Raw genomic sequence first — 27,169 nt, 5'->3', positions numbered from 1 at the left:
CTATTCTCTCTGGATGGTAGAGAAAAACTGATGAAAGGTTGCAAAGCAGAATAGTCCAGATGGTGGATAAGCAGCCCCAATCTAGTTCCAAAGAAATTCAAGAGTGTCCTAGAGTCTCAGGGTGCATCCGTGTCAGCACGAACTGTCAACATTTGAATGAAAAGAAACGCTATGGCAGGAGACTTAGGAGGACCTCACTGCTGACACAAACATAAAAAAAAGCAAGACTGCAGTTTGGCAAAATGTACGCAAGTCAAAATCCTTCTGGGATAGAGTCTTATGGACAGATGAAACCAAGATAGAGACTTTTGGTAAAGAACATCATTGTACTGTTTACCAAAAACAGAAATAGGCCTACAAAGAAAAGAACATTGCACCTATGGTCAAATATGTTTTGGGGTTGTTTTGCTGCCTCTGGGTGCCTTGACTAAGAGCAAGGCATCATGAAATCTGAAAATTACCAAGGGATTCTGGGTTGCAATGTAGTGACCTGACCAGTATCAGAAAGCTGGGTTTGTGTCCTAGATCATGGGTCTTCCAGCAGGACAATGACCCCAAATATATTTCAAGAAGCACCCAGAAATGGATGATAAAGCGCTGGAGAGTTCTAAAGTTTCCAGCAATGAGTCCGGATCTAAATCCCACTGAACACCTGTGGAGATATCTTAAAATTGCTGTTAGGAGAAGGCACCCATGAAATATGAGACACCTGGAGCAGTTTTCAAAAGAAGAGTGGTCCGGAATTCCAGTTGAGAAGTGTTAGAACCTTGTTTATGGTTATATAGGAAGTGATTGATTGCAGTTATTTATTCCAAGTGGCCTGCAACCAAATATTAAGTTGAGTGTGCCAACAACTTTGTCTGGCCCATTTTCAGGGTTTTGTGTGAAATTATGCCTAATTTGCCTTTCCTCTGTTTTTGTGTTGTTCCAATAGACACAAAAGGAAAAACAAAATGTGTATAACAAAACATGTGTAATTGCAATAATTTTTCTGGGAGAAATACTTCATTTTCTGGAACAATTTCAAGGGTGCCAACACTCTCAGCCACTCTGACTTCGAGGTTTTTTTTTCCACTTTGTTTTATCCCTTCTACAAAAAATAATTGTTATGATTGCGTGTGTTGCCCATGTGACATAACTAAAGATAGAGTTTTGTACTATGGGTCAATATGATAACAGTGATACCCAACTAATAACTTTTTATGGTTTACTACTTACTACTACGTTTTAGAAGAATTTTTTTTCTTTTTTGCCACAACTTTTTAATGAGTACTGAGGTCTATGTAGACTTGCTCTTTGCATAAAGATCCAGATTTTATTGGGGTCCATATGACTGATGTTTTTTTATTTCATTTTAAGTGGGACTGGATGAACGACACATGGCAATCTGGAATAGTTTTTCCATCTTTTATTTTTTTTTTCCCCAGAGTTCACGGTGTGAGAAATAATAATTGTACTGTTTTTTTTTTTTTCACAGATGTGGCGATAGCAGATTCGTGTTCGGGACATTAGCATTTATTAGATTAAATGGACAGCAGGCAGTGTCCGCCTATCTGCCCGTATGGCAGGGCAAAGGCTTTTGGAGGCTGTCCTGGTGTCAAGAACGGCAGCAGAGAAGCCACTTAATGAATTGCCCCCATTGTTTTGTCACAGGCAGGGCACTTTTTGAATAACTGTACAACAGGCAGAACACAATGTACTAGTTGTACCGGGAGTTTTGCACTGTTTCATAGTCACTATTGTGTCAGCTCTTACCTCCAGAGGTAGATAAGTGTGCTTTTGCTCTTGCCCCACCTGCAGGCAGGGAAGATGAGGGTATTTCAGTTGCAAGTTGTATTTCTGTTTAAAGTATTGTGCTACTGTGCACTCAACAGTCTGGCCGCTCTCCAACTGCAGTGGGAACCTAAAACACAAGATAAGATGCAAGACTTGTAGCTCTCTCGGGTTAAAAACCAATGTGTTTAAGAACCTCTGGCTTTACTTACGTTTGGTGGCTGGCAGGCCTACGGGTCACATTACAAACTCTGTATTTTCTTTTCATCTGTCCGCAGTGTGTTACTTCCACTTTTAAACCTATCCATAAAACAAGTATCAAGTATCAAATGTCAGCAGCAGTACAACTACAAGGCCTATTCCGCAAGTGATGATTTTGCTGAATATGAAACCTTACATTTACATTTAACACCATGATTTTTTTCTTTTTGAAGCATGGTTTTCATAAAAAGCAGGGGAACGCATATTATCACAGACTAATAAAGAAAAAACAAAAAAACAACAGCATAGAAAACTTGTATATTGTAACCATTCTTACTAGCCCTACAGTGACTTACCTTTGATCTCCTTAGTGAATCGCACCCGTTGAGAGTCAGTAAGAGGTTTGGGTTGCTCATCAATGTTTCTAATATCAAGAACCTCACACATGAATTCTATGACTGGCTGTGCCTTGTAGAAAGCAGTAGCAGACACTAAAATAGGGAAAACAAATGGGTCAAGTATAAAAGGAACATAAGCATTGATCTGTTCTTTTTTTCCCTGAGGCCAGTTATAACTTCTTATCTTGATGGCAGCGAGTCCCGACTAGACTACGCTCCTTTTCCTGAGGCCAGCCCCATGTGTTGGAGATGTGGCCATGCAGAATGTGATCCATTATACATTTTTTGGTCATGTAAGTTAATCTCTCCTATTTGGGACAAAGTTCAAATCAGTGACACGAAGGTTCATAGATCTCGTGCTTGACCTGATTCATGAGCTTTCCTTGTCCATCACTACGACATCTCGCTGAAAACATATAGGCATTCGATAATGAGGCACTTAATTCTGACGGCTCGGGCGCGCATCCCACTTCTCTGGGGGGAAAAAATAAAATAGCACTCCAACAATCGCTCTTTGGTTCACTAAATTAAATGAATTAATGTTAATGGAGGAACTGACCGCTACAGCCAATAACTCTTACGACAGTTTTTATAAAACTTGGTTTTCTTGGCTCGATTTTAGATCTTCCACCGAATATCAGACATATAAGCGAGAATCACTGAACATAGGACCCTTAGTCTGATTAACATCCCCCCTCCCTGCTAGTCTGCCCTTGTTTCCTTTCCTGTTCTCTACTTTTTTCTATCGGTCTCTCCTGGCTTGGATCTTATATTTGGTTGAGGTTATAGGGAAACTTCCCATCATTTCACTTTATTGAATAATTGTTGCTAAAGAATTTATTTAGTATGACTAACGATATTGATGTCAATATGTTCCATCACATTCCTTACAACAACCTTTATGGCTATTGTACTATGTCACATGCTGTTAATTCGGATTGTGGCATACTCAGTGCCTTAGGTCTCTGCCGTTTCAGATGCAATTTAACAAAGTAAAATAAGCATAAAAAACAGATGAACAGATTTCATAACTTTATTCAATCATTAATCTAGAGAAATAGTGTAGAAAACAGAAGCAATTAACAACGTAGTGTTTGCTTCAGTAAAGACCAAATGGAACTTGTATGATGTGTTACTTGTTTGAATAAAATATAAAAAGGAGTAAGTATTCCCTCTTACCATCAATGTTGAGCATCATGTTCCACATGGCTGGGCGTACAGATTGATGGAACCCAAACCAGACCTCACGTCCCCCTCCCAGGGGGTGATAGTAACCTTCAGGTGGTGAGAAGAAGGAGCGGCCCACTGGGGTATACCTGTAAAGAAATCACGTGCATTCCAGAAACGGTAGCATTAACCTGACATTCCCTCGCATGCCAAATAGTGAAATGCACAGAGAGAGATTAGGCCCTTACCTCATTGACGCGAGGTGCCTCATCGCTACATCTAGTGCCTGCACAGATTCCAGAGGAAGCTGAATTCTTCCACTCCCCAGAGCTTCATGTAGCATCCGCCAGCTTACCACCGCCATCCATTTAATGGACACTTTGAATATCCGATCCTTTCCCTCACCAGGTATGGTTACCTCAAAATCAACCTGCATATCAAAACATGTATAGGATGAAGCTGTAGCCACATCATCTTATGTAATAACCGATGGCTCCCCAAGTGAAATGGAAGGCTTTACCCGTTCATGACCAATAGGCAATGCTGTGACTGTGTATATGTTCTTCTTTCCATCATATACTGGTTTCCGGTCTCCAAATATCTGTGGCTTGAAATGTTGAACCATATATTCAACAACTTCCCTGAAAGCATAAAACCGCTCCCAGGATTAGGGACAATTTATAAGATAAATAAGAATAAGCAGCATAATGTAGAGACAGAGAACCCAATTCCAGCAATGTATCACTGACTGGGCTGCTTTCTGCAGTTTCTATATAATCCCCATTTTATTTACTGCAGATCTAGAAGTTTTCTAAATTCTGAGCTATGTACAACCTCGCCCACACCACTGGTTGCCAGCTTTCTGTGTACACTGTGCATAGACAGAAAACTGCCAATCAGTGGGGAGGACTGGTTTATATAGAGCTCATGAATATGGAGTACTACGTATACTACTCACTAGTGAGAAGATTCCTGTTTTGTTTTTCTTTGTTCCGCAGGATTTTAATGAAAACGACAGCAAGCAGCCCAGTAAGTGACATCGCTAAAATAAGGGTCTCTGTCTACATTATGCTACTCTCAGACTAGCTGGCAAAAAGCTAGCGACAGATTCCCTTTAAAACAGCATCAGGTTTTTTTTCTTACTAAACAGCACTGTATAACAAACACCCAGGGGGCCACAGAGCGGTACGATATTAGGCAGCCAGTAACCAGCCACTTGCTGGAGTTAATGTATTTGAAAGCATAAAATATGGGCTGCTATAAAGATCTAAGTGACTGCAGAAAATATGGGCTGGTACAGGGATCTAAGTGACTGCAGAATATATGGGCTGGTACAGGGATCTAAGTGACTGCAGAATATATGGGCTGGTACAGGGATCTAAGTGACTGCAGAATATATGGGCTGGTACAGGGAACTAAGTGACTGCAGAATATATGGGCTGGTACAGGGATCTAAGTGACTGCAGAATATATGGGCTGGTACAGGGATCTAAGTGACTGCAGAAAATATGGGCTGGTACAGGGATCTAAGTGACTGCAGAATATATGGGCTGGTACAGGGAACTAAGTGACTGCAGAATATATGGGCTGGTACAGGGATCTAAGTGACTGCAGAATATATGGGCTGGTACAGGGAACTAAGTGACTGCAGAATATATGGGCTGGTACAGGGAACTAAGTGACTGCAGAATATATGGGCTGGTACAGGGATCTAAGTGACTGCAGAATATATGGGCTGGTACAGGGATCTAAGTGACTGCAGAATATATGGGCTGGTACAGGGATCTAAGTGACTGCAGAATATATGGGCTGGTACAGGGAACTAAGTGACTGCAGAATATATGGGCTGGTACAGGGAACTAAGTGACTGCAGAATATATGGGCTGGTACAGGGATCTAAGTGACTGCAGAATATATGGGCTGGTACAGGGATCTAAGTGACTGCAGAATATATGGGCTGGTACAGGGATCTAAGTGACTGCAGAATATATGGGCTGGTACAGGGATCTAAGTGACTGCAGAATATATGGGCTGGTACAGGGATCTAAGTGACTGCAGAATATATGGGCTGGTACAGGGATCTAAGTGACTGCAGAATATATGGGCTGGTACAGGGATCTAAGTGACTGCAGAATATATGGGCTGGTACAGGGATCTAAGTGACTGCAGAATATATGGGCTGGTACAGGGATCTAAGTGACTGCAGAATATATGGGCTGGTACAGGGATCTAAGTGACTGCAGAATATATGGGCTGGTACAGGGATCTAAGTGACTGCAGAATATATGGGCTGGTACAGGGATCTAAGTGACTGCAGAATATATGGGCTGGTACAGGGATCTAAGTGACTGCAGAATATATGGGCTGGTACAGGGATCTAAGTGACTGCAGAATATATGGGCTGGTACAGGGATCTAAGTGACTGCAGAATATATGGGCTGGTACAGGGATCTAAGTGACTGCAGAATATATGGGCTGGTACAGGGATCTAAGTGACTGCAGAATATATGGGCTGGTACAGGGATCTAAGTGACTGCAGAATATATGGGCTGGTACAGGGATCTAAGTGACTGCAGAATATATGGGCTGGTACAGGGATCTAAGTGACTGCAGAATATATGGGCTGGTACAGGGAACTAAGTGACTGCAGAATATATGGGCTGGTACAGGGAACTAAGTGACTGCAGAATATATGGGCTGGTACAGGGATCTAAGTGACTGCAGAATATATGGGCTGGTACAGGGATCTAAGTGACTGCAGAATATATGGGCTGGTACAGGGATCTAAGTGACTGCAGAATATATGGGCTGGTACAGGGATCTAAGTGACTGCAGAATATATGGGCTGGTACAGGGATCTAAGTGACTGCAGAATATATGGGCTGGTACAGGGATCTAAGTGACTGCAGAATATATGGGCTGGTACAGGGATCTAAGTGACTGCAGAATATATGGGCTGGTACAGGGATCTAAGTGACTGCAGAATATATGGGCTGGTACAGGGAACTAAGTGACTGCAGAATATATGGGCTGGTATAGGGATCTAAGTGACTAAAGGTGACCGAGTTAGAGCATATCCAAATCAGGAGGTTCTGAGGGCTGTTCCCAGAATGCACTGGTTAGTACCCTCAAAAATTATCTCCATATACACAACGTTTAAAAACTGTATAATACCAGAAGTACGGCAGGCACTATTATGAAACAAAGGCTGCACAATCTTCTGTCGTGTATACTGCATAGCATAGCCATCATATTACAATCTCCTACATAAGTGTTTCTTAACATTCACCTGTTGACACGCCTGGGACATTTATCTGGCTTAATATCCACTTCATAATGGTAGACATCAATCTTGGGAATGTCCACTTCAAAGTAGTTGGCAAGAAGTTTTATTGGTTTCCCAACTGTGCCAATTCCAGGACGACGTGGGGCTTGGAACACTTGCTGCAATGGCGGAACAAGCCCACTTGGGGCTGTTGGGAGGAAAAAAACAAAAAACAAATACACACATGGATTACATGTACAATGGCTAGCAGATACTCTACATTTACATTCTCAGGGTGAATTAAGCACAAGTGAACAAACATTTTCTCCTACCCTTTTCTCCTAACCCTTACAGGCTGATCTATACCAAATGTATGACAGAGTAATCGTCATTATAATTTTTATTTCATTAATCAATAGTACAAATCACAATAAGGAGCTTTAGAATATATCTTACCTAAGAAGTTTGCTTCTTTCACCTTTAGACTTTTTTGTCACACAATTCCTGGGTAAAAATCTGTATTCAGTAAAAACAGATTTTCCCATTACATAACAGTTGGTGCTTTTAAAATTCTATGGGAGCAAGGGAGGAGAGAGAAGGAAGGTGCTAGAGGTAGACACTGACATTCACTGCAAGTTCTTCTGAAACCAGTTACAGTTCTCCATAGAACTGTATGAGCACCCGCTTTCGCTTCCTGTCCCAGTAATGGGAAAATCTAAATTTTCTAAAGACAAAATTTTACCTGTGAACTGAGATTGAGTGATCAGATCAGGATAAGAAAGTGGATATCCTTAATAAGGTATATTGCAAATTTTTATATTGTCAAGTGTACTATTGATTTATGAAAAACATACATAATGATGGTCACTTTTTAAAGAACAAATTGAAATTAGAACATGATGCAACCACTCGTCTCCATTGGCTGCATCATCCAATCAAGCTGAGTGATCAAACACCACTACGGGCAAGAGTGGCATTTAAAAAAAAAAGAAAAAAAAAAAAGTATTTTTTACTTGATCACTGAAATGTAAGGCAAACCTGCTCCAAGTTGCTCACTTTAATATTATAATAATAATAATATTTATTTTTATATAGCGCTAACATATTCCGCAGCGCTTTACAGTTTGCACACATTATCATTGCTGTCATGGCTCACAATATAAATTCCCTAAATACGCTAACATGTGGAGAACGCCCAAACTGCTTGCAGATGTTGTCCTTGGTGGGGCTTGAACCCAGGACTCCAGCGCTGCAAGGCTGCTGTGCTAACCACTGAGCCACCATGCTACCCTAATATTGTAGAATATTAACTATAACTATATGATACTTCAATATTGTATGATCATTAACCTAGTAAAATTCAAGAGCTAAAATAAAATCACTACATATTTGAGGAGAAATGGAAATCCTTCTGGATGGGCTTTCAGAACCCACACCAACTAAATCAGAGGGCTCTATGGTGCATTGGCTAGTGGTCAGCCTTTAGATAGAAAAACTATTGGGAGGACGAGAGGGGGCTGCGCAGTGGCTTAGATTTTAGTTGAATTCTTGCAATAGAAGGCCAAAGATCTGCATCATCATCATAATGTGCCATGGTAACCCTGCAAGGGGCTTCTGAGCTGTTTTTCCAATTTCAACAATTATGGGCACGCACACATGAGCTTCTTCACCTTCGCTTCACTGGACACCAGACGGCCTGAATTCTTTGCTGTGAAAATCTAATTGTTCTGTAAAAATCAAGCTTGCTACTGACAAATTATAATGGGGTAAAGCCAGGCTAGTGCACACGTCAACTAAAAGATTAAAGTGTGTTCATATAATTTCCTGAAATGTGTGGTAATACAATTCGACAACGCAAGGCTAACACTAAAATATCAAAGCAAAAAATATACATAATAAAATTAAAGGCATTCTAATCAGTAAAAGACCAACCTTGATTTTGAAGTGCGAAAAATAATTTCAAGTCTGTTAATACAGTATTTTATCATTTTTTTTTAGATCTGTACTTAAAAAGGGAAGGTACCGCGTTTGTAGATCATTAATAAATCAATGTAATGTAGCATAACATGCTGTTATAACCAAGTTTTGATTGCATTGTAGGAGTGAAGGCACTGGGGGCTGACATCTTGCTTTCAGTTGCAGCACGACACTTTCAGTGTCATAACATGGCACTCCATGGTCATAGGAGATAACAGACGGACTCCAATCCTATCTATTGAAATAGAATGGTCACTGCTGTGAACTGGGTACGACTCTGTGGGCTGCACAATTCACAGTAGTGGGAGTGTTCTGCTGCCATATTCATGGAGCTCTCGGATCTGCTAACATAAGCAGTAGTGATGGGAAATCTAGTTCATTTTGGTGATTAGTTCACCATGAACTAGTTCACTGAAAAGATTAGTTCAAAAGATTAGTTCATTTAGTTCAGTATTTCTCTGGATTCTGCTGAGAAGAGATGGATCAGTTCTAGTTCATTACACAGAAGCTGTGGCTCCTAGGATGAGTTATAGTTTTGTTAAAATGATCAGAAATAGTTAATACATCTGATCATTACATAACAAACTCTTGTTAAAGGGGTACTCAGTCTGGAGGAAAAAAATTCAAAAGTTATTTATTCAAGTTAGTAATTTCTTTGTGAAATATATATTATTATTAATATTATTTAAATGGCGTGACAGATTACCCACAGAACCGCAAGCTACACTTATCACATTTGAGCAGTAGGAACATTTTGCTTTCTTCTGATCTCCACTAAGGCTACGTTCACATTAGTGTTTTGCGTGTTTGCGTCGGGCGACGCAGCGGCGACACATGCGTCATGCGCCCCTATATTTAATATGGGGGACGCATGGACATGCGTTGTGCGACGCATGCGTCTTTTTTGCCGCAAGCGTCGGGCGCAGAAAACGCAACAAGTTGCATTTTTCTTGCGTCCAAATTTCGGCAAAAAAGGACGCATGCGTCGCAAAATGCAGCGTTTTGGTGCGTTTTTATGTGCGTTGTGTCGCCGACGCAGCGGCGTACAACGCAAATGTGAACGTAGCCTAAGTGTGAAATGATTCCATACCTGGCTCCTCTTTCTCTTCAGTGTATTATCTGCACACATTATGGTCACTTGCAGTCTCTGGTATTGAGCACTGAGCAGTCACAGTATTCATTTCACACCACTGCAGTAGGAGGCAAAAGGAAGAGATGTGGTGAAACTACACCGAACTACAGATTTACCAAGCTGCCGCACAGTAAATGGATCTTTTGCTGCCCATAGCAACCAATCACAGCTCAGATTTCACTTGGCAGAGCACTGCACTACTGCAGTATCAGAAAGCTGACCTGTGATTGGTTGCTATGGGGCAAAGAAAATCTTCCTATTAGACAGCCTGATAATTCTCCACCCTATCCTGTGAGGAGCTGATAGGAAATGCATCATGTCATGTGACCTGTGAACTAAATGAACTATGAACTGCTGAACTAGATGTTCTGTATTGAGGCTGATCCTCTACAGGAGGTGGATCTGATCACAAAGACTGGTGAGGGGCATGAACCACCACAGAACACTCTCTCTCATACACACATGAGCTGTGTCTGTCTGCTGTACAATTTCAGTTTTTATTATCTAATATATAATTGCCTAGAATACTACTTCCTGCAATTTGTGCCAACTTCCGTGGCTTTGTCCGGAGCTAATGTCCGGAGCTAATGTCTGGAGCTAATGTCCGGAGCTAATGTCCGGAGATTAATTGCCTAGAATACTACTTCCTGCAATTTGTGCCAACTTCCGTGGCTTTGTCCGGAGCTAATGTCCGGAGCTAATGTCCGGAGCTAATGTCCGGAGATAAGTGACGTCAACAGTGTCCAGTGTCTGATTGGTTGCCGCCTGCTGCGAGCGACCAATCAGAAACGTGCCGTACTGTGACACACTCCGCCCGCCATTTTGGTGTGATTTTTGAATTTTTACCTCACAGCAAGTTTCTACTGCGTGGAGGCGGGCCCAGTGACGTTGCTCTTCAAGCTCCTGCCGAATTTCGTCAAAAAAATGATAATACCATTTACCAAAACTATATATATTTAGTTGTGAAGTGGTTCAGTGACATTTTCACACCAATTTTGAACTTTTGTTTGGTGTTTTCTCCATATACTGCCTATTATTTTTGTTCTTTCTTACTATTATTTATTAATTGTATTATTCTTACATTTGAATAAAGTATATATGGATTCTAGACTCCCGATTCTTTAGAATCGGGCTGCCATCTAGTTACTATTATATTTGTATTTACTATTTGATGTGTGGTATAGTGTTTTACTACCTTCTTTTCCAGCATCAGGAGCTATAAAGAGCAAGTGTGAGACCAGGGATCTTCAGTGTGAGGAGCTGTGTGAGGGATCACTCTGTCTCCTCCCACTTGCTGTTTAGTTCATAATGAACTAATCTCTGTCAGGATGGTGAACTAGATGAACTAGTTCACTCTGAAGATTAGTTCATTTTGAACTACTCAGGCCGGCGTCACACTCAGCGTATGCAAATACGGTCCGTATATTACGGCCGTAATACGCTGTGAAGTCCCGAAAATAGTGGTCCGTAGCTCCTCCGTAGGCAGGGTGTGTCACCGTTTTTTGCGCATGGCATCCTCCGTATGTAATCCGTATGGCAGCCGTACTGCGTGTTTTTATCGCAGGCTTGCCAAACCGATATACGCCTATACAAGGGATCCATGTGTTAAAAAAAAAAAGTTCCCACGATGTATGAACAGCCAGCAGAGGGCGCCTCACCGCAAATGAAGCTAAATATAGATCATTGACCTATATTTAGCTTCATTCCCCGGGGTTTTGCAGCAAGGAGCAGCCTGCATTAGCGGAACTCCTTGCTGCAAAATGTTTTAACCCCTTCAGAAGGATTTACATCGTTGGACTTTCCAGATCTGCGGAAGGTAAGTATATTGTTGGTTTATTATGTTTTTTCTTTTACAGAACGAGGGTCTTCAGTGATTGGATTGGGCGTTAAATAAAATATTACAACAACCTTTGTTTTTATTTCATTAAAATAATTTTTAATAATGTGTGTGTGTTTTTTTTAAACCCTTTCATTCAATTGGATTAATAATGGATAGGTGTCATAATTGACGCCTCTCCATTATTAATTAGGCTTAATGTCACCTTACAATAGCAAGGTGGCATTAACCCTTCATTACCCCATATCCCACCGCTACACGGGAATGGGAAGAGAGTGGCCAAGTGCCAGAATAGGCGCATCTTCCAGATGTGCCTTTTCTGGGGTGGCTGGGGGCAGGTGTTTTTAGCCAAGGGGGCCAATAACCGTGGACCCTCTCCAGGCTATTAATATCTGCCCTCAGTCACTGGCTTTACTACTCTGGCGGAGAAAATTGCGCGGGAGCCCACGCCAATTTTTTCCGCCATTTAACCCTTTAATTTAGTAGATAGAACGGCCAAATTTTGCAGATACACACTACTGACATTAGTAGTGTGGAATCTGCAAAAAAAAAAAAGGAGAGAAGACATGGTTTACTGTATGTAAACCATGTCTCAAATCATGTCGGGTTTAGGAAGGAGAAAGAAAAAGCCGGTAATTGAATTACCGGCTTTCAAGCTGTATAGCGCTGGAATAAATATTAATATATATATATATATATACACATATATGTGTCTCACTGACATATATATATATATATATATATCCCTATTCTATGTGTACACATTTATTCTACCTATTGGACTGGAAGCTGTCAGTGTGATGTGTGATTTTACTGTACACCGCACTGAATTACCGGCTTCTCTCTCTAACACCGCTGCGTATTTCTCGCAAGTCACACTGCTTGTGTAATCCGTATTTTTCTGGCTTCCATAGACTTTCATTGATGTTTTATTTGCGCAATACGGTGACAAACGCAGCATGCTGCGATTTTCTACGGCCGTAGAAAGCCGTATAATACTGATCAGTAAAATACGGCAGATAGGAGCATAGAGAATAATTGTGCCGTATTTTTTGCGAGTTTTACGGACGTAGTTTCTGCGCTCTTACGTCCGTAAAACTCGCAAGTGTGACGCCGGCCTCACTCATGAACTACCCATCACTAATAAGCAGTACTGCTTCCAACAGAACAGATCCTAGAATAACGGCTGATGGGAGCAAAATGCAGGAGGAGAAAAGTACAGGCAGAATAGCAGAAACATCAAGGAGGAACAGTGTACCATTAGCATTATTGGAACAGGAGCGGTCAGCTGCTGGGCAGGAGCTGTGATAAATCCCTTCATAATGTAAGATAAGGAGCTGGGGGTCTGCAGTGAATGGCCAGGCATTGTGGAGGGGGGGTGAGAGAATCATGTAATCTGGATGAGAGAGACTGATGGCGGAAGGGGGGGGGGTGTTGAGAGAGAGGGGGAGACAGTAACTCCTGGTGATAGCAGATCACAGGGCAGTCACCCACAAATTGGCCCTGCCCTGTGATGCTACTCTTCATTCCGCCCCAGGGATATTTGACCATCCAAAAGGGGAGGGAAATTGTGATGTCAGCAACTTAATAAACACCAAATATATTCCCATCTCACTTGTTTATTTTCACCAGCTAAAACAATTTAACTGCAAAAAAATTAGAAATAAACTTTTCTGACATGCAAAAACAAAACCCCCCAAAATTAGTGACCAATATAGCCACCTTTCTTTATGACGACACTCAACAGCCTCCATCCATAGATTCTGTCAGTAGCTTGATCTGTTAACGATCAACATTGCGTACAGCAGCCACCACAGCCTCCCAGACACTGTTCCGAGAGGTGTACTGTTTTTTCCCCCCTGTAGATCTCACATTTTATGAGGGACCACAGGTTCTCTATGGGGTTTAGATCAGGTGAACAAGGGGGCCATGTCATTATTTTTTCTTCTTTGAGACCTTTACTGGCCAGCCACGCTGTGGAGTAGTTGGAGGCATGTGATGGAGCATTGTCCTGCATGAAAATCATGTTTTTCTTGAACGATACCGACTTCTTCCTGTACCACTTCTTGAAGAAGTTGTCTTCCAGAAACTGGCAGTAGGTCTGGGAGTTGAGCCTCACTCCATCCTCAACCCGAAATGGTCCCACAAGTTCATCTTTGATGATACCAGCCCATACCAGTACCCCACCTCCAGATTGCTGGCGTCTCAGTCAGTGTGGAGCGCTCTGCCCAAACAGTTATTCAAAACCTTTAACTCCCTCCTCCGCCCCCTCCTACCTCCCTCATCTCTGCTGAGGACTTTGCCACACACTTTAAAAATAAGATCGACCAGACAAGGCAAGTCTTCATTGTTCATTCACAACCCCTTTGTATACCAGACCAATGCCCAAACCCCATAACCTCTCTATCCAACATCACTGAAAGGGGGCTTGTCTCCTCTCCAAATCGCACCTCACCACCTGTGCGCTTGACCCCATCCCACCTCCTCCCCAACCTCACCACCACTCTTAGCCCATCCATAACCCACCTCTTCAATCTATCACTAACTTCTGGCACCTTCCCTTCTGCTTTCAAACATGCCACAATCACGCCTATCCTTAAAAAGCCGACCCTCGACCCAACTGGTATGTCCAGCTATCGCCCAATATCACTGCTCCCATTCGCCTCAAAACTCCTGGAGCAGCACGTCCACTCTGAACTTTCCTCCCACCTCTCATCTAACTTGCTCTTTGACAATCTATAATCTGGTTTCCACCCCCATCACTCAACTAAGACAGCCCTGACCAAAATCACTAACGACCTACTTACTGCCAAAGCTAATGGACAATACTCTGTACTCCTCCTTCTAGACCTGTCCTCTGCTTTCAACACAGTTGACCACTGCCTCCTACTACAGATCCTCTCCTCCTTTGGCATAAAAGACCTTTCCCTATCCTGGATTGCCTCGTACCTTTCCAACCGCACATTCAGCGTCTCCCACTCCCACACTACCTCCTCATCCCACATTCTCTCTGGTGGAGTCCCCCAAGGCTCTGTTCTAGGACCCCTACTCTTCTCAATCTATACACTTGGCCTGGGACAACTCATAAAGTCCCATGGATTCCAGTACCACCTCTATGCTGATGACACTCAGATCTACCTCTCTGGCCCAGACGTCACCGCTCTGCTGTCCAGAATCCCAGAGTGTCTATCTGCCATATCCTCCTCCTTCTCCTCTCGCTTCCTAAAACTCAATGTGGACAAATCTGAACTCCTCATCTTTCCTCCATTCCATAGATCTTCCTTACCAGACCTATCTATCGCAATCAACGACATCATTCTTTCCCCTGTACAGGAAGTCCGCTGCCTCGGAGTAACCTTTGACTCTGTCCTGTCTTTCAAACCGCACATCCAAGCTCTGTCCAACTCCTGTCGCCTCCAGCTCAAAAATATCTCCAGAATCCATCCTTTCCTCAACCGTCAATATACTAAAATGCTTGTGCATGCCCTCATCATCTCCCGGCTAGACTACTGCAACATCCTTTTCTGCGGCCTCCCTGCTAACACCCTTGCACCTCTCCAGTCCCTCCTTAACTCTGCTGCCCGACTAATTCATCTCTCTCCTCGCTACTCCTCCGCTTCCCCCTCTGCAAATCTCTTCACTGGCTCCCATTCCCTCAGCGTATTCAGTTCAAATTACTAATACTGACCTACAAAGCCATCCATAACCTGTCTCCTCCATATATCTCTGAACTAATCTCCCGATATCTTCCCTCACGTAATCTCCGGTCCTCCCAAGACATCCTTCTCTCCTCCACACTTATTCGCTCCTAACCTAATCCCCTCCATGACTTCACCCGAATATCCCCATCCTCTGGAATTCTCTGCCCCAACACGTCCGACTATCAACCACATTCCGATCCTTCAGACGGAACCTGAAAACCCACCACTTCAGGAAAGCCTACAGCCTGCACTGACCCCGCTGCCTCCTCACCAATACCGGAGCTACCGCCTCACCAACACCGGAGCTCCTGCACCCCTCAACCTACTGTCTCCTTCCCCATAACCCTGTAGAATGTAAGCCCGCAAGGGCAGGGTCCTCGCCCCTCTGTATCAGTCTGTCATTGTTAGTTTGTTTACAGTAAGCGATATCTGTAACTTGTATGTAACCCCTTCTCATGTAAAGCACCATGGAATCAATGGTGCTATATAAATAAATGATAATCTTATCTTATGTTTCTTGTTCAAAGTTGGTAAGTTCCTTACCTTGGCCATGTCCCTGAGTACCGCACACCTTGTGCTTTTTGTTACTCTAGTAAAGTTGAACTCTGAAATATGGCAAAACTGGTGGCAAATGACATCTTGGCAGCTTCACGCTTGATTTTCCTCAATTTATGGGCAGTTATTTTGTGCTTTTTTTGCCCAACACGCTTCTTGCGACCCTGTTGGCCATTTGCCATGAAACGCTTGATTGTTTGGTGATCACGCTTCAAAAGTGTTGCAATTTCAAGACTGCTGCATTCCTCTACAAGAATCTCACAATTTTGGACTTTTCAGAGCCCGTCAAATCTCTCTTCTGACTCATTTTGCCAAAGGAAAGGAAGTTGCCTAATAATTAAGCGCACCTTATACAGGGTTTTGATGTCATTAGACAACACCCCTCCTCATTACAGAGATGCACATCACCTGATTTACTTAATTGGTAGTTGGCTCTCAAGCCTGAACAGCTTGGAGTAGGACAACCTGTATAAAAAGTATCATGTGATCAAAATACAACTTGCCTAATAATTCTGCACACAGTGTATAGCTACTTGAGGTCTAAACCGGAAAATGCTCCCACTAGTGGTACATATATATATTTATAAGAAAACATATATTTTTCATATAGAAATGTTTGCAAACAGTGCAAACATTGCATTAATACATTTTAATTACTATTTTAAGCTTAAAAAAAAAAAAAAAAAAAAAAAAATACAAGAAGACTGGTAGCACCTTCCCTTTAAGAATCAAATACAAAGATCATGTCATCATGGTACCAAGATCACTTATTGGTTCACTAGATTCTCCCATAATTTAATAAAACAAGCTACAATTCCCATATTATTACCAACAGGGCCGCCATCAGAGCATTACTACCCTTACTAGTGTAAGGTGCCCGGGGAGGAGAAGCAAAGGAGGGGACCAGCCTGCCTGAGACACACTGGCAGAGTGTGACCCAGTCTGGGCCCATCCTCTTTTACTTCTCCTCACCGGTTCCCAGGGGCAGTCAGTCAGATTTCCCTGTGTGTACAGAATCCATGACAACAAGCAAGAAAGGAAAGAGGTGGGTGGAGCCAGGTATGTAGGGGAATGAGACAGTGCTGAGGAGAGGGGTCATGAGAGAAGCTGCTGAGGAGAGGGGTGATGGGAGAAGCTGCTGAGGAGAGAGGTTACACAGTACTGGAGAGAGGGGATGAGAGGGCAGTAGAGTAACATTCCAGGGGAATGGGAAGAAACATGAAAGCACTTTCTCCTGTATGGCTGCTATTTACACACAAGAGCCCCCTCCCTCCTGTAATACTTCCAGCTGCTTAGCAGTCGGGATGGGGGAGGCGTGCAGTGCTGACAAGAGGGCTCCCTGCACTGCTGATTCCTAACTACATAACCCAATTTCCAGTCCTTTATGATGAAGAAAAGAGTGAGTATATAATGGAGAACGGGAGAAGTCCCAGAAGACTGGAGAAGAGCAAATGTTGTTGCCATTTTCAAGGGAACTATAGGCCGGTGAGTCTGATATCTATACCAGGAAAGATCTTTGAACAAATTATTAAACAACATGCATGTAAGTACCTTGATAAGAATGAAGTGATTAAACAGAGTCAGCATGAGTTTGTAACCAATAGGTCATGTCAGACTAACTTAATTTCCTTCTATGACAGAATCACTGACTGGGTGGATCAGGGAAATGCTGTAGAAATAACATATCTTGACTTGAGCAAAGCATTTGACAAAATATTTCACACAATCCTTATTGAAAAAAATGACTTAGTATGGAATGGACAAGGTAACGGTTAGATGGATTCATAACTGGCTTAGTGATCGGACCCAAAGAGTGGTCGTAAATGGCTGCTCATCCAGTTGGAGAATGTCTCAAGTGGAGTACCATAGGGCTCGGTCCTGGGCCCTGTACTGTTCAACATCTTTATCAATTATTTAGATGAAGGAATTGAGGGTAAACTGATTAAATTTGCTGATGACACAAAGCTAGGAGGGATAGCTAATACTAGAGATGAGAGAAAGAGGATTCAAAAAGATATAAATAAACTGGAGCAGTGGGCAGCAACTAACAGAAAGATTTTTAACAGGGAAAAATGCAAAGTACTACATCTGGGCAATAAAAATGAAAAAAGCATATACAGAATGGGAGGAATAGGGCTAAGCAACAGCACATGTGAAAAAGACTTGGGTATACTAATAGATCACAGACTGAACATAAGTCAACAGTGTGATGCAGCAGAAGCATACAGTCTAGATCACATAAAGTCATTATTGCCTCTTTGGTAAGACCTCATCTAGAATACTGTGCCCAGTTTTGGGCACCACATTTTATAAAATACATCAACAAACAGGAGCAAGTTCACTGAAGAGCGACCAGAATGGTGACTGGTCTGCAAACCAGGTCCTATGAGGAACGTTTACAGGATTTGGGAATGTTCAGCTTGCAAAAAAGAAGACTGAGAGAAGACTTAAAAGCCATCTACAAATATCTCAAGGGCGGTCACATTGTAGAAGGATCATCTTTATTCTCATTTGCTCAAGGAAAGACTAGAAGCAAGGGAAGCTATGAAACTGAATGGGAGGAGAAACAGATTAGATATTAAAAAACTTTTCGACAGTTAGGGTCATCAATGAGTGGACCAGGCTGCCACGAGAGGTGATGAGTTCTCCTTCAATGGAAGTCTTCAAACAGAGGCTGGACAGACATCTGTCTAGGATGATTTAGTGAATCCGGCTTTGAGCAGGGGGTTGGACCAGATGACCCAGGAGGTCCCTTCCAACTCTAATATTCTATGAGTCTCTGTATATACAGTGTGTATAGGCTGTGTGTTGTAATATGTGCAGGGCCGCAATCAGGGCATTACTGGCTTATGGGGCCCCCTCTTCTGCTCACCGGCTTCCGCTGCAGGATTGTGTCCGTGCAGTAACTGAACCTGTGTCAGACAGTTTTAGTTAAAATCTATTGCCATGCAAGCCCACACGGCAATAGTTAAAAGCAAGCAGCCAATAGTAGGCTGGCAGCTGACATTGTCATTCGCCGGCGAGTCTGCGCTTGAAATGCCTGGAGGGGACGTTGCTGTTCGACTGCGGCCAGGTAAGGAGAGAGCGTTTTTTTTTTAATTGAAAGTGGCAAGCCCCAATATGTTTCGATGGCAGGATGGCGGAACATAGGGCACGATGGGATAGGATCATGGGGAAGGATGGAGATAGTGGGTCAGGATCGGGAGATATTGGGCAGGATGGAACATCACATGGAGACAAAATGGATACTCATGAGGGCAGGATGGGAGAACATGTGGCTGGAGCCCGGAATGAGACAAAAGGTGGCCAGGATTGTGGATATTACTGTAGGGGCTAATTAAGGGATACAATTACTGCAGTGAGGAGTTTTATTTTTTGAGTATTCCGTTTTCAATGGAGGGGTCCTGTTACTGTGCAGAGCGATACTATGTTGCCTTTTTTTTTGTCATCTGGTGTAGTGTAGAAGTTGGGAAAAGAATAAGTAATGTGCTCTGCAAGTGGTGCTCTAGATAACTTATTTCCTGCAGAGACAAATCCTGGCTGGAAGAAGTGATGGCGATCTATGCTGGATGAAGATGAAAAGCGAAGATGAAGGATAAAGATGAAAAGCTAATATGAAGGACTGGTGAGTCAGTGCATTACATGTATATGCACACTACACACTGTATATTATATACAGAGCTCCTGTGTACAATGTCACCAGTGATCACTGTATTACCTGTACACCGACACTATATACAGAGCTCCTATGTATAATGACACTAGTGATCACTGTATTACCTGTACACTGAGGGGTGGGTGCGCGCCTTCCTGGATACAGACTGCGCCTCACTGCTGGTAAGGATTATGGTCTTATTATTTCTTATGACTACACTCCTGCAGACAGTTTGTTTGGCAGTCTGAATTTACTATGGGAATGGTAGGTGTTGCAGTCTAGGCTCTAGCAGCAAGTTATTTCCCTTTTAGATTGTCTCCTATATACCTTGTAATTAATTCTATTTGTTGTGACTTTTTATATGGTAACATGGGATTATAATATTTACCACTGCTGGTGTGTCCAGTTTTGTCGCGCGATTGCACGACACACATGTGGCAGTAGTGTCTTGTGTTATCATGCCCCTTCACCAATGTCTATGTAATGGTTAATAAAATGTGTTATTTTTTGAATACTATTGACCTTAGTATCATCTTTTTCCATCTGGGTAATGACACTATATACAGAGACCCTGTGTATAATGTCACCAGTGATCATAGTATACAGCAGGGGTCCCCAACCTTTCTTACCTTGAGAGCCACATTCCGCTATGAAAGTTGGTTGAGAGCCACAATGCATACGCGGTCGGAAATGGCGGACACAACGCTGCAAAAAACGTTACATGTAACGTTTTTTTTGCAGCCGACGGTCCGCCGCAACACGATGCAACCGTCGCACTAGTGTCGGATTCAGCCCGTCGCATTGCGTTGGGCCGAGATTCCGACGCTAGCGTTTGATGCGCCGCACAACGGGTGCAGCGGATGCATTTCTCCGGCGCATCCGCTGCCCCATTGTGAGGTGCGGGGAGGTGGGGGCGGAGTTCCGGCCGCGCATGCGCGGTCGGAAAAAGCGGTCCGTCGGCAGCAAAAAACATTACATTTAACGTTTTTTGCTCCCGGCGGTCCGCCAAAACACGGCGCAACCGTCACACGATGGTTGCGGCGTGTGGCAATGCGTCGCTAATGTTAATTTATGGGGCAAAAACGCATCCTGCAAACAACTTTGCAGGATGCGTTTTTTGCCATAAACGACGCATTGCGACGTATTGCAAAAAACGAAAGTGTGAAAGTAGCCAAAGCGTCGCTAATATTAGTCAATGGAGAAAAAACGCATCCTGCAAGCAATTTTGCAGGATGCGTTTTTTCTCCTAAACGACGCATAGCGATGTGCAGTGCACAACGCTAGGGTGAAAGTAGCCTAATACGCGATTCAGCACTGGATATTGGGGGGTGATGAGATTATATGAAATGCAGACGTCTTGTCTGTGATCCCGGAATCCTACAGGATAGGTAATGTCATTATATTTACATCCAACGAAACTACCGGTGACCCTGCGCCATAAACTAATATTTTGCGACTGGTGGTCATGTGACAGGCTCCAGAGATAATGCGGCTCCCTGTACATTTGGAGGCCAGCGCACATAATATGGAGTCCAGGAGCATGTGAAGTACCGGTATCTGAATGTCAAACAGACCCGGACATTGCAGCGATTAATGGTGCAGGAACCCGGCCAGTCCAGTACAAAGTCTTGCGAGATTTGTGAAGTCTCGCGAGACTTTGTGCGACTAACAGATCACAGTGACCCGCTCCACTGCGCAGGAGTGAATGCAGTCGCTGACGCAGGACGGGGCAGGTATTGCAAGCGGCGGGGCGGCTCCTCTCCCCACATAGCAGGAGCAGGTGGCGGGCGGGTATTATACACAGCGGGGCGGGTATTACAGCCGGCGGGGCGGCTCCTTTCCCCACATAGCAGGAGCAGGTGGCGGGCGGGTATTATACGCAGCGGGGCGGGTATTACAGCCGGCGGGGCGGCTCCTTGGGGACTTTTTTCAGTGACCGTCGGCGAGCCACATGCCTGGAGCAGGCGAGCCACATGTGGCTCGCGAGCTACGGGTTGGGGACCCCTGGTATACAGTGTCAGTGTACAGGTAATACTAAGTGCAGATCTCCTGTGTATAATGTCACTTACGGTGATATTAGTATTGTGCTTTACTATTAATGATCAGTATTGTAATAATCGGTCACTGTGATGGTAATTAATATGTGGTCTGGCCATGGTGCGGTGGTATTTGTCCCCTGTATGTGGTATTATTCGGTCACGATGTGGTGGTAATATGTGGTCCAGCCATGATGTGGTGGTATATGATCCTTGTATATGGTATTAATCGGTTATTGCGGCTGTAATATGTGGTCTGGTAGTGGTGTGGCGGTATTTGTTCCTTGTATGCAATATTATTGGTCATGTTAAAAATTGAAAAATAAAAGCATACCTAAAGAGTATTGGATATTTCAACAAATGTTTAATAAGTTACAGTAAAGTAGGGCCCAGCCAGAGGAGTCTAACTTGAGGTGTTGGATTAAAAAAATGTTGGGGCCAAAACAAAAGCTGATGGTTATGTATGTGAAATGGTGTTTGATGGGAACTGTTAATGGGTGATTGGTGAGGATGTGGTGCAGAAGTGGAGTTTTTCCAAGAGAGGACGGTGGGATAGTGGATGGTTCTAGGGGTGGTTCCTGGGCGAAGTCTCAAGGGGGCCCCGAAAATTTTGCCAGTATGGGGCCCCAAAATGGCTAGTGGCAGTCCTAACTACCAAAGCCATTATCTGATGGCTGTCCCGGCTGCCTGTGTAATACTTAGAACATAAAGTGAAAGACCTGGCTATTTATTGCTTGCGTTGAGAAACACGTGATGGTGTCTCCGCGACTTTTCTACGTGCATTTGCATATTTCCCATAAGGGATGGGGGCAGTGTACTGGATCACTGCGTTGAGATACACGTGATGGTGTCTCCGCGGTGTTGGATGTTTTGATCTCCCCGAGGTCATTCATCCTTATGTTTATAGTCCTTTTACTAGGCACTGCTCCTAATAGCCAGTTTCCTACTCCACACTGATGAGGGGCAAATACCCCGAAACAGCCGTCTGTGGATGGATACCATGTTTTGGCATAGGTGGTTTTCCTTTTTGGATGCTGCCCTTCCCATGGTTGTCCCTTCCCGGTGAAAGACCTGGCTATTTATTGCTTGCGTTGAGAAACACGTGATGGTGTCTCCGCGGCTTTTCTACATGCATGTGTAATACTTTGCACACTAGGAATAGAAAAACTCAGTGTTCGGCTCTGTTGATCAACTTTTTTTTTTCTTTTAAACACAAATGTAATATTAAAGCCAGGGATGTGGAGTCTGTAAAGCTACTTTCACACATCAGTTTTTTGCAGTCAGGCAGAATGCGGCAAATTTTGGAAAAAAAGGATCCGTTCCAAATTTCCCCATTCTGCACGCCGTTCTGGGTCATCCTCGTTGAGATGCTGCAGCAGCTGGATTTTGTAAGGGTGCCATTTGTGAGTAGCTAATATCCGCCGAAGGGATGTTCGACTGATGCCAGATCGATGTGCTGAATTTGCAGAATGGGCAAAACAAAAATTGGAACAGGACCCTCAGTTTACACAGAACATTATGTTCAGTGATGAGACAAATTTTTTTGGGTGGGCGATTTATATGGATAGACCTAAGTAACATGGAAATGGTGACAGTTTTCTGGCATTGAAATCTGCTGCAATGACCCGCATACTGCGTTCACCAGACATCAACATAATTTCTATCTGCTCCTCACGTGTTAACCTCTGCGACATGTCAATGGCTTTAAACAAAGAGAAACTTGTAAAGAACTCATGAAAGAATAAAGTTACGTTAAAACCAAGCACACCATTGTTTTTCTTGTGAAATTATCAATAGGTTTGATGTGTCACATGACCCTCTTCCCATTGGAAAAAATAAAGTTGGATCCAAAATGGCTGACTACAAAATGGCCGCCATGGTCACCACCCATCTTGAAAAAGTTTTCCCCTTCCCATATAGTAATGTGCCACAAACAGGCAATTGATATCACCAGTCATTCCCATTATATTTAGGTGTATCCATATACATGGCCAACCCTGTACAGTGCATGCACTATGATCCATAGAGGCAGTAGAAGCTAAACAGACTCAAAATTAAGCTTTCTAACTAAAATGCAGTATTTAAAAATCACATTGCTTTACTATGGAAATGCTTTATTACAAAGCATAAAGGAGTTGTACAAAACCTAATAGAAAACATAATGCTGTATTTAATATCCAACTATGGAATTGTACAAACTAAGCACTCTTGTAACTTACATGAAGTTAAAGTTTTCTACCGCTAAATCTTTATGCCTACAAGATGCATATGGCATAAAACCACCAAATTAAGTAGGCATCGTGAAGGCAGACCTAGTTTGTTCAGATAATACAACGTAGTGCCAAGGTAAATCGTGCTACACCCTAGGTGTTAAGTTAGATATAGGGTCAAAGATTTTCACAAATTAAACCTGTCGTGCAACTAAATGGCTTGCTATGATCTGAAGCTGCAGTGTGGCAACAGCTTTTCTGTGCATTGCATAGCTTTAAATTAAATGCTGTAGACTGGCAGATGTCTCACTGACAGCCAGCAAGACATCTGCCTACCCAATGGGAACACCATCCCCCACTTCTCAGAGATTTCATGCAATACTGAACCTTTCTTCATGAAGTAACTACCCATAAACTCTTATCCACAAGGGTCAAATATACAGAAAAATACAAGTCGCACATTGTGTTCCAAGGATTGCTTATAAGTACTAGATTGAGAATCTTTGATGAAAAACAATGTACATTATTAGTAGGAAAGAAAAGTGAGCAAGAATTTATTGGTTCCCCAATATTAATAGTACTAAATAAAGCAAATAAATGCACCAGACGACAACAAGCAATATCACTGGTGTATGTGGACTACCACAACAGCACTGCACTAGCTTATAGAGGCAGCAGGGAAATCGCAAAACAGACAGAGAACTATTTGGCTATGTGCGAACGTTGGGTATTTGCTTGCATAAATTTCTGCAAGGTTTCTGCATCTCTTGGAAGGAAAAACGCTGCGCCAAAACGAGTGTTTCTGCCACGTTTTTGGTCTGTTTGAATGCATTTTTGTGCAGCAACGAAAACATTCTGGAGCCAAATAAAAGATATTTAAAAAAAAGTTTTGTGATGTAATTTCTTGGTTCAACACCACCTTTTTCGTGCTGACGCAGTAGCATCAGGGTAATGCGATTAAGGCTTGGTGTCAGCAGCTGTCATTGACACCAGGTTCTAGGTTTAGTAATGAAAAGGTGTCAGCCAGAGACCCTCATTACCAAGCCAAAAAGTAAACACAAATACACACACATTGTCATCAGACTATGTAGGAGCGTTAACAGAACGAACGTACATAGGCTGTAACCAAACTTTTAATTTTAAAGAAAAAAAAAAAATTTGCGTGGGCTCCCGTGTAATTTTGACCCCTTAACCCCCAAGGGTGGTTTGCATGTTAATGACCGGGCCAATTTATACAATTCTGACCACTGTCCCTCTATGAGGTTATAACTCTGGAACGCTTCAATGGATCCCGGTGATTCTGACATTGTATTCTCGTGACATATTGTACTTCATATGACAGTGGTAAAATTTCACATATGATACTTTATTGCGTTTATTTGTGAAAAGATCAGAAATTTGGTGTCTATATGATGGAAAATACCCAAAAGTGACACCATTCTAAAAACTGCACCCCTAAGGCACACGTTGCAGAACTGCCATGGAAATTTACGTGGCAATTCTGCAACTCCCTGCCGCGGGAAATACGCATGCAGAATTGGCATGCATAGTCCCGCTAAACACTAGCGTTTTGTAAGCGTAATTAGCTTGCAGAATGCTAGCGTTTTCCAAGTGATCTGTAGCATCGCTTGGAAAACTGATTGTTTGACAAGTGTGACCAACTTGTCATAGTGTTTGACAAGTGTGACCAACTTTTACTATTGATGCTGCCTATGCAGCATCAATAGAAAAAAGATATAATGTTAAAAATAATTAAAAAAAAATAAAAAGAATCGTGATATTCTCACCTTCCGGCGGCTCCCGCAGCCTTCCCGTTCCTCGCGATGCTCCTGTTCCCAGCGATGCCTCGCGACAATGACTCCAGATGACGTAGCATCATGTGAGACCGCACGTCATCACAGGTCATTGTCGCAAGGCATTACTGGGAACGGGAGCATCGCAAGGAGCGGGAAGGCTGCGGGGGCCATCGGAAGGTGAAAATATCACAATTTCTTATTTTTATTTCTTTTACAGGTATATGGTTCTGGAGGAGAGTTTTCTCTCCTCCACCCTGGGTACCAACGGCACATGATCCGCTTACTTTCCACATCCACATGGTGGGCATAGCCCCATGTGGGAAGTAAGCGGATCAATAATAATTTTTATTTATATAGCGCCAACATATTCCGCAGAACTTTACAATTAAGCGGGGACATGTACAGACAATAAATTCAGTACAAGTTAAGACAATTTAAACAGTGACATTGGGGTGAGGTCCCTGCTCGCAAGCTTACAATCTACAAGGAAATGGGGGGGACAATGCATTCCTATGTGTGCAGAATTGCCGCAAATCTGCACAAAGAATGAACATGCTGCGTTTTTTTTACGGAATCAGATTCCACCACTGAAAAAATTGCAGCATGTGCACAAAAAATGTGGAATGCATTAAAAGTGATGGGATGCTTATGTAAGCGTTTTTTCGGCGGAAAACAGTGGAAAAAAACCACTAAAAATCCTAAGTGTGTGCACATTGTCTAACGGTGCCCAAAACCACATTCAATAAGTTTATTAACCCTTCAGGTGCTTCACAGGAATTTTTGGAATGTTTAAAAAAAAAAAAAAAGTGAACATTTAACTTTTTTCACAAAAAAAAATTACTTCAGACACAATTTGTTTTATTTTACGAAGGATAACAGGAGAAATTGGACCCAAAAAGTTGTTGTGCAATTTGTCCTGAGCTGATTTGTGGGGGTAAACCACTGTTTGGGCTCATGGCAGAGCTCAGAAGGGAAGGAGTTCCGTTTGACTTTTAAATGCAAAATTGGCTGGAATTGAGATCGGAACCCATGTCGCGATTGGTGAGCCTCTGATGTGCCTAAACATTGGAAAACCCCCACAAGTGACACCATTTGGGAACGTAGACTCCCTAAGGAACTTATCTAGATGTATGATGAGCACTTTGAACCCCCAAGTGTTTCACTACAGTTTATAACGCTGAAATGTGAAAATAAAAAATATTTTTTTTTCCAGAAAATGTTTGTTTTTATTTTCCCCCAGTTTTGTATTTTCCCAAGGGTAAAAGGAGAAATTGGACCCCAAAAGTTGTTGTCCAATTTGTCCTGTGTAAGCTGATACCTCATATGTGGGGGGAACCACCATTTGGGCACATGGCAGAGCTCAGAAGGGAAAGAGCGCCGTTTGGAATGCAGACTTAGATGGAATGATCTGCGGGCGCACATTGCGTTTGCAGTGCCCCTGATGTACCTAAACAGTAGAAACCCCC

The 27,169-nt window shown here is 42.8% G+C and overlaps 1 protein-coding gene across 1 annotated transcript in view; it reads right to left on the bottom strand.

The window, feature by feature from the left end:
- The window catches only part of LOC138669948 (protein argonaute-1), a 138,885-nt gene that overhangs the window by 38,151 nt on the left and 73,565 nt on the right, over positions 1–27,169 (bottom strand). Inside the window, exons 2-8 of the mRNA XM_069756845.1 lie at positions 6,829–7,012; positions 4,060–4,180; positions 3,788–3,969; positions 3,552–3,688; positions 2,331–2,465; positions 1,986–2,073; positions 1,756–1,903 (exon numbers count right to left, since the gene is read on the bottom strand). Of these exons, the coding sequence (XP_069612946.1) occupies positions 1,756–1,903; positions 1,986–2,073; positions 2,331–2,465; positions 3,552–3,688; positions 3,788–3,969; positions 4,060–4,180; positions 6,829–7,012 (995 nt within the window). The remainder of the gene's footprint in view (positions 1–1,755; positions 1,904–1,985; positions 2,074–2,330; positions 2,466–3,551; positions 3,689–3,787; positions 3,970–4,059; positions 4,181–6,828; positions 7,013–27,169) is intronic.

Source organism: Ranitomeya imitator, chromosome 3 (assembly GCF_032444005.1).
Source record: "Ranitomeya imitator isolate aRanImi1 chromosome 3, aRanImi1.pri, whole genome shotgun sequence".
NCBI classification, from domain to species: domain Eukaryota; kingdom Metazoa; phylum Chordata; class Amphibia; order Anura; family Dendrobatidae; genus Ranitomeya; species Ranitomeya imitator.
Note: the sequence above shows the minus strand (reverse complement) of the source record. Positions and strands in the feature narration are given on the sequence as shown.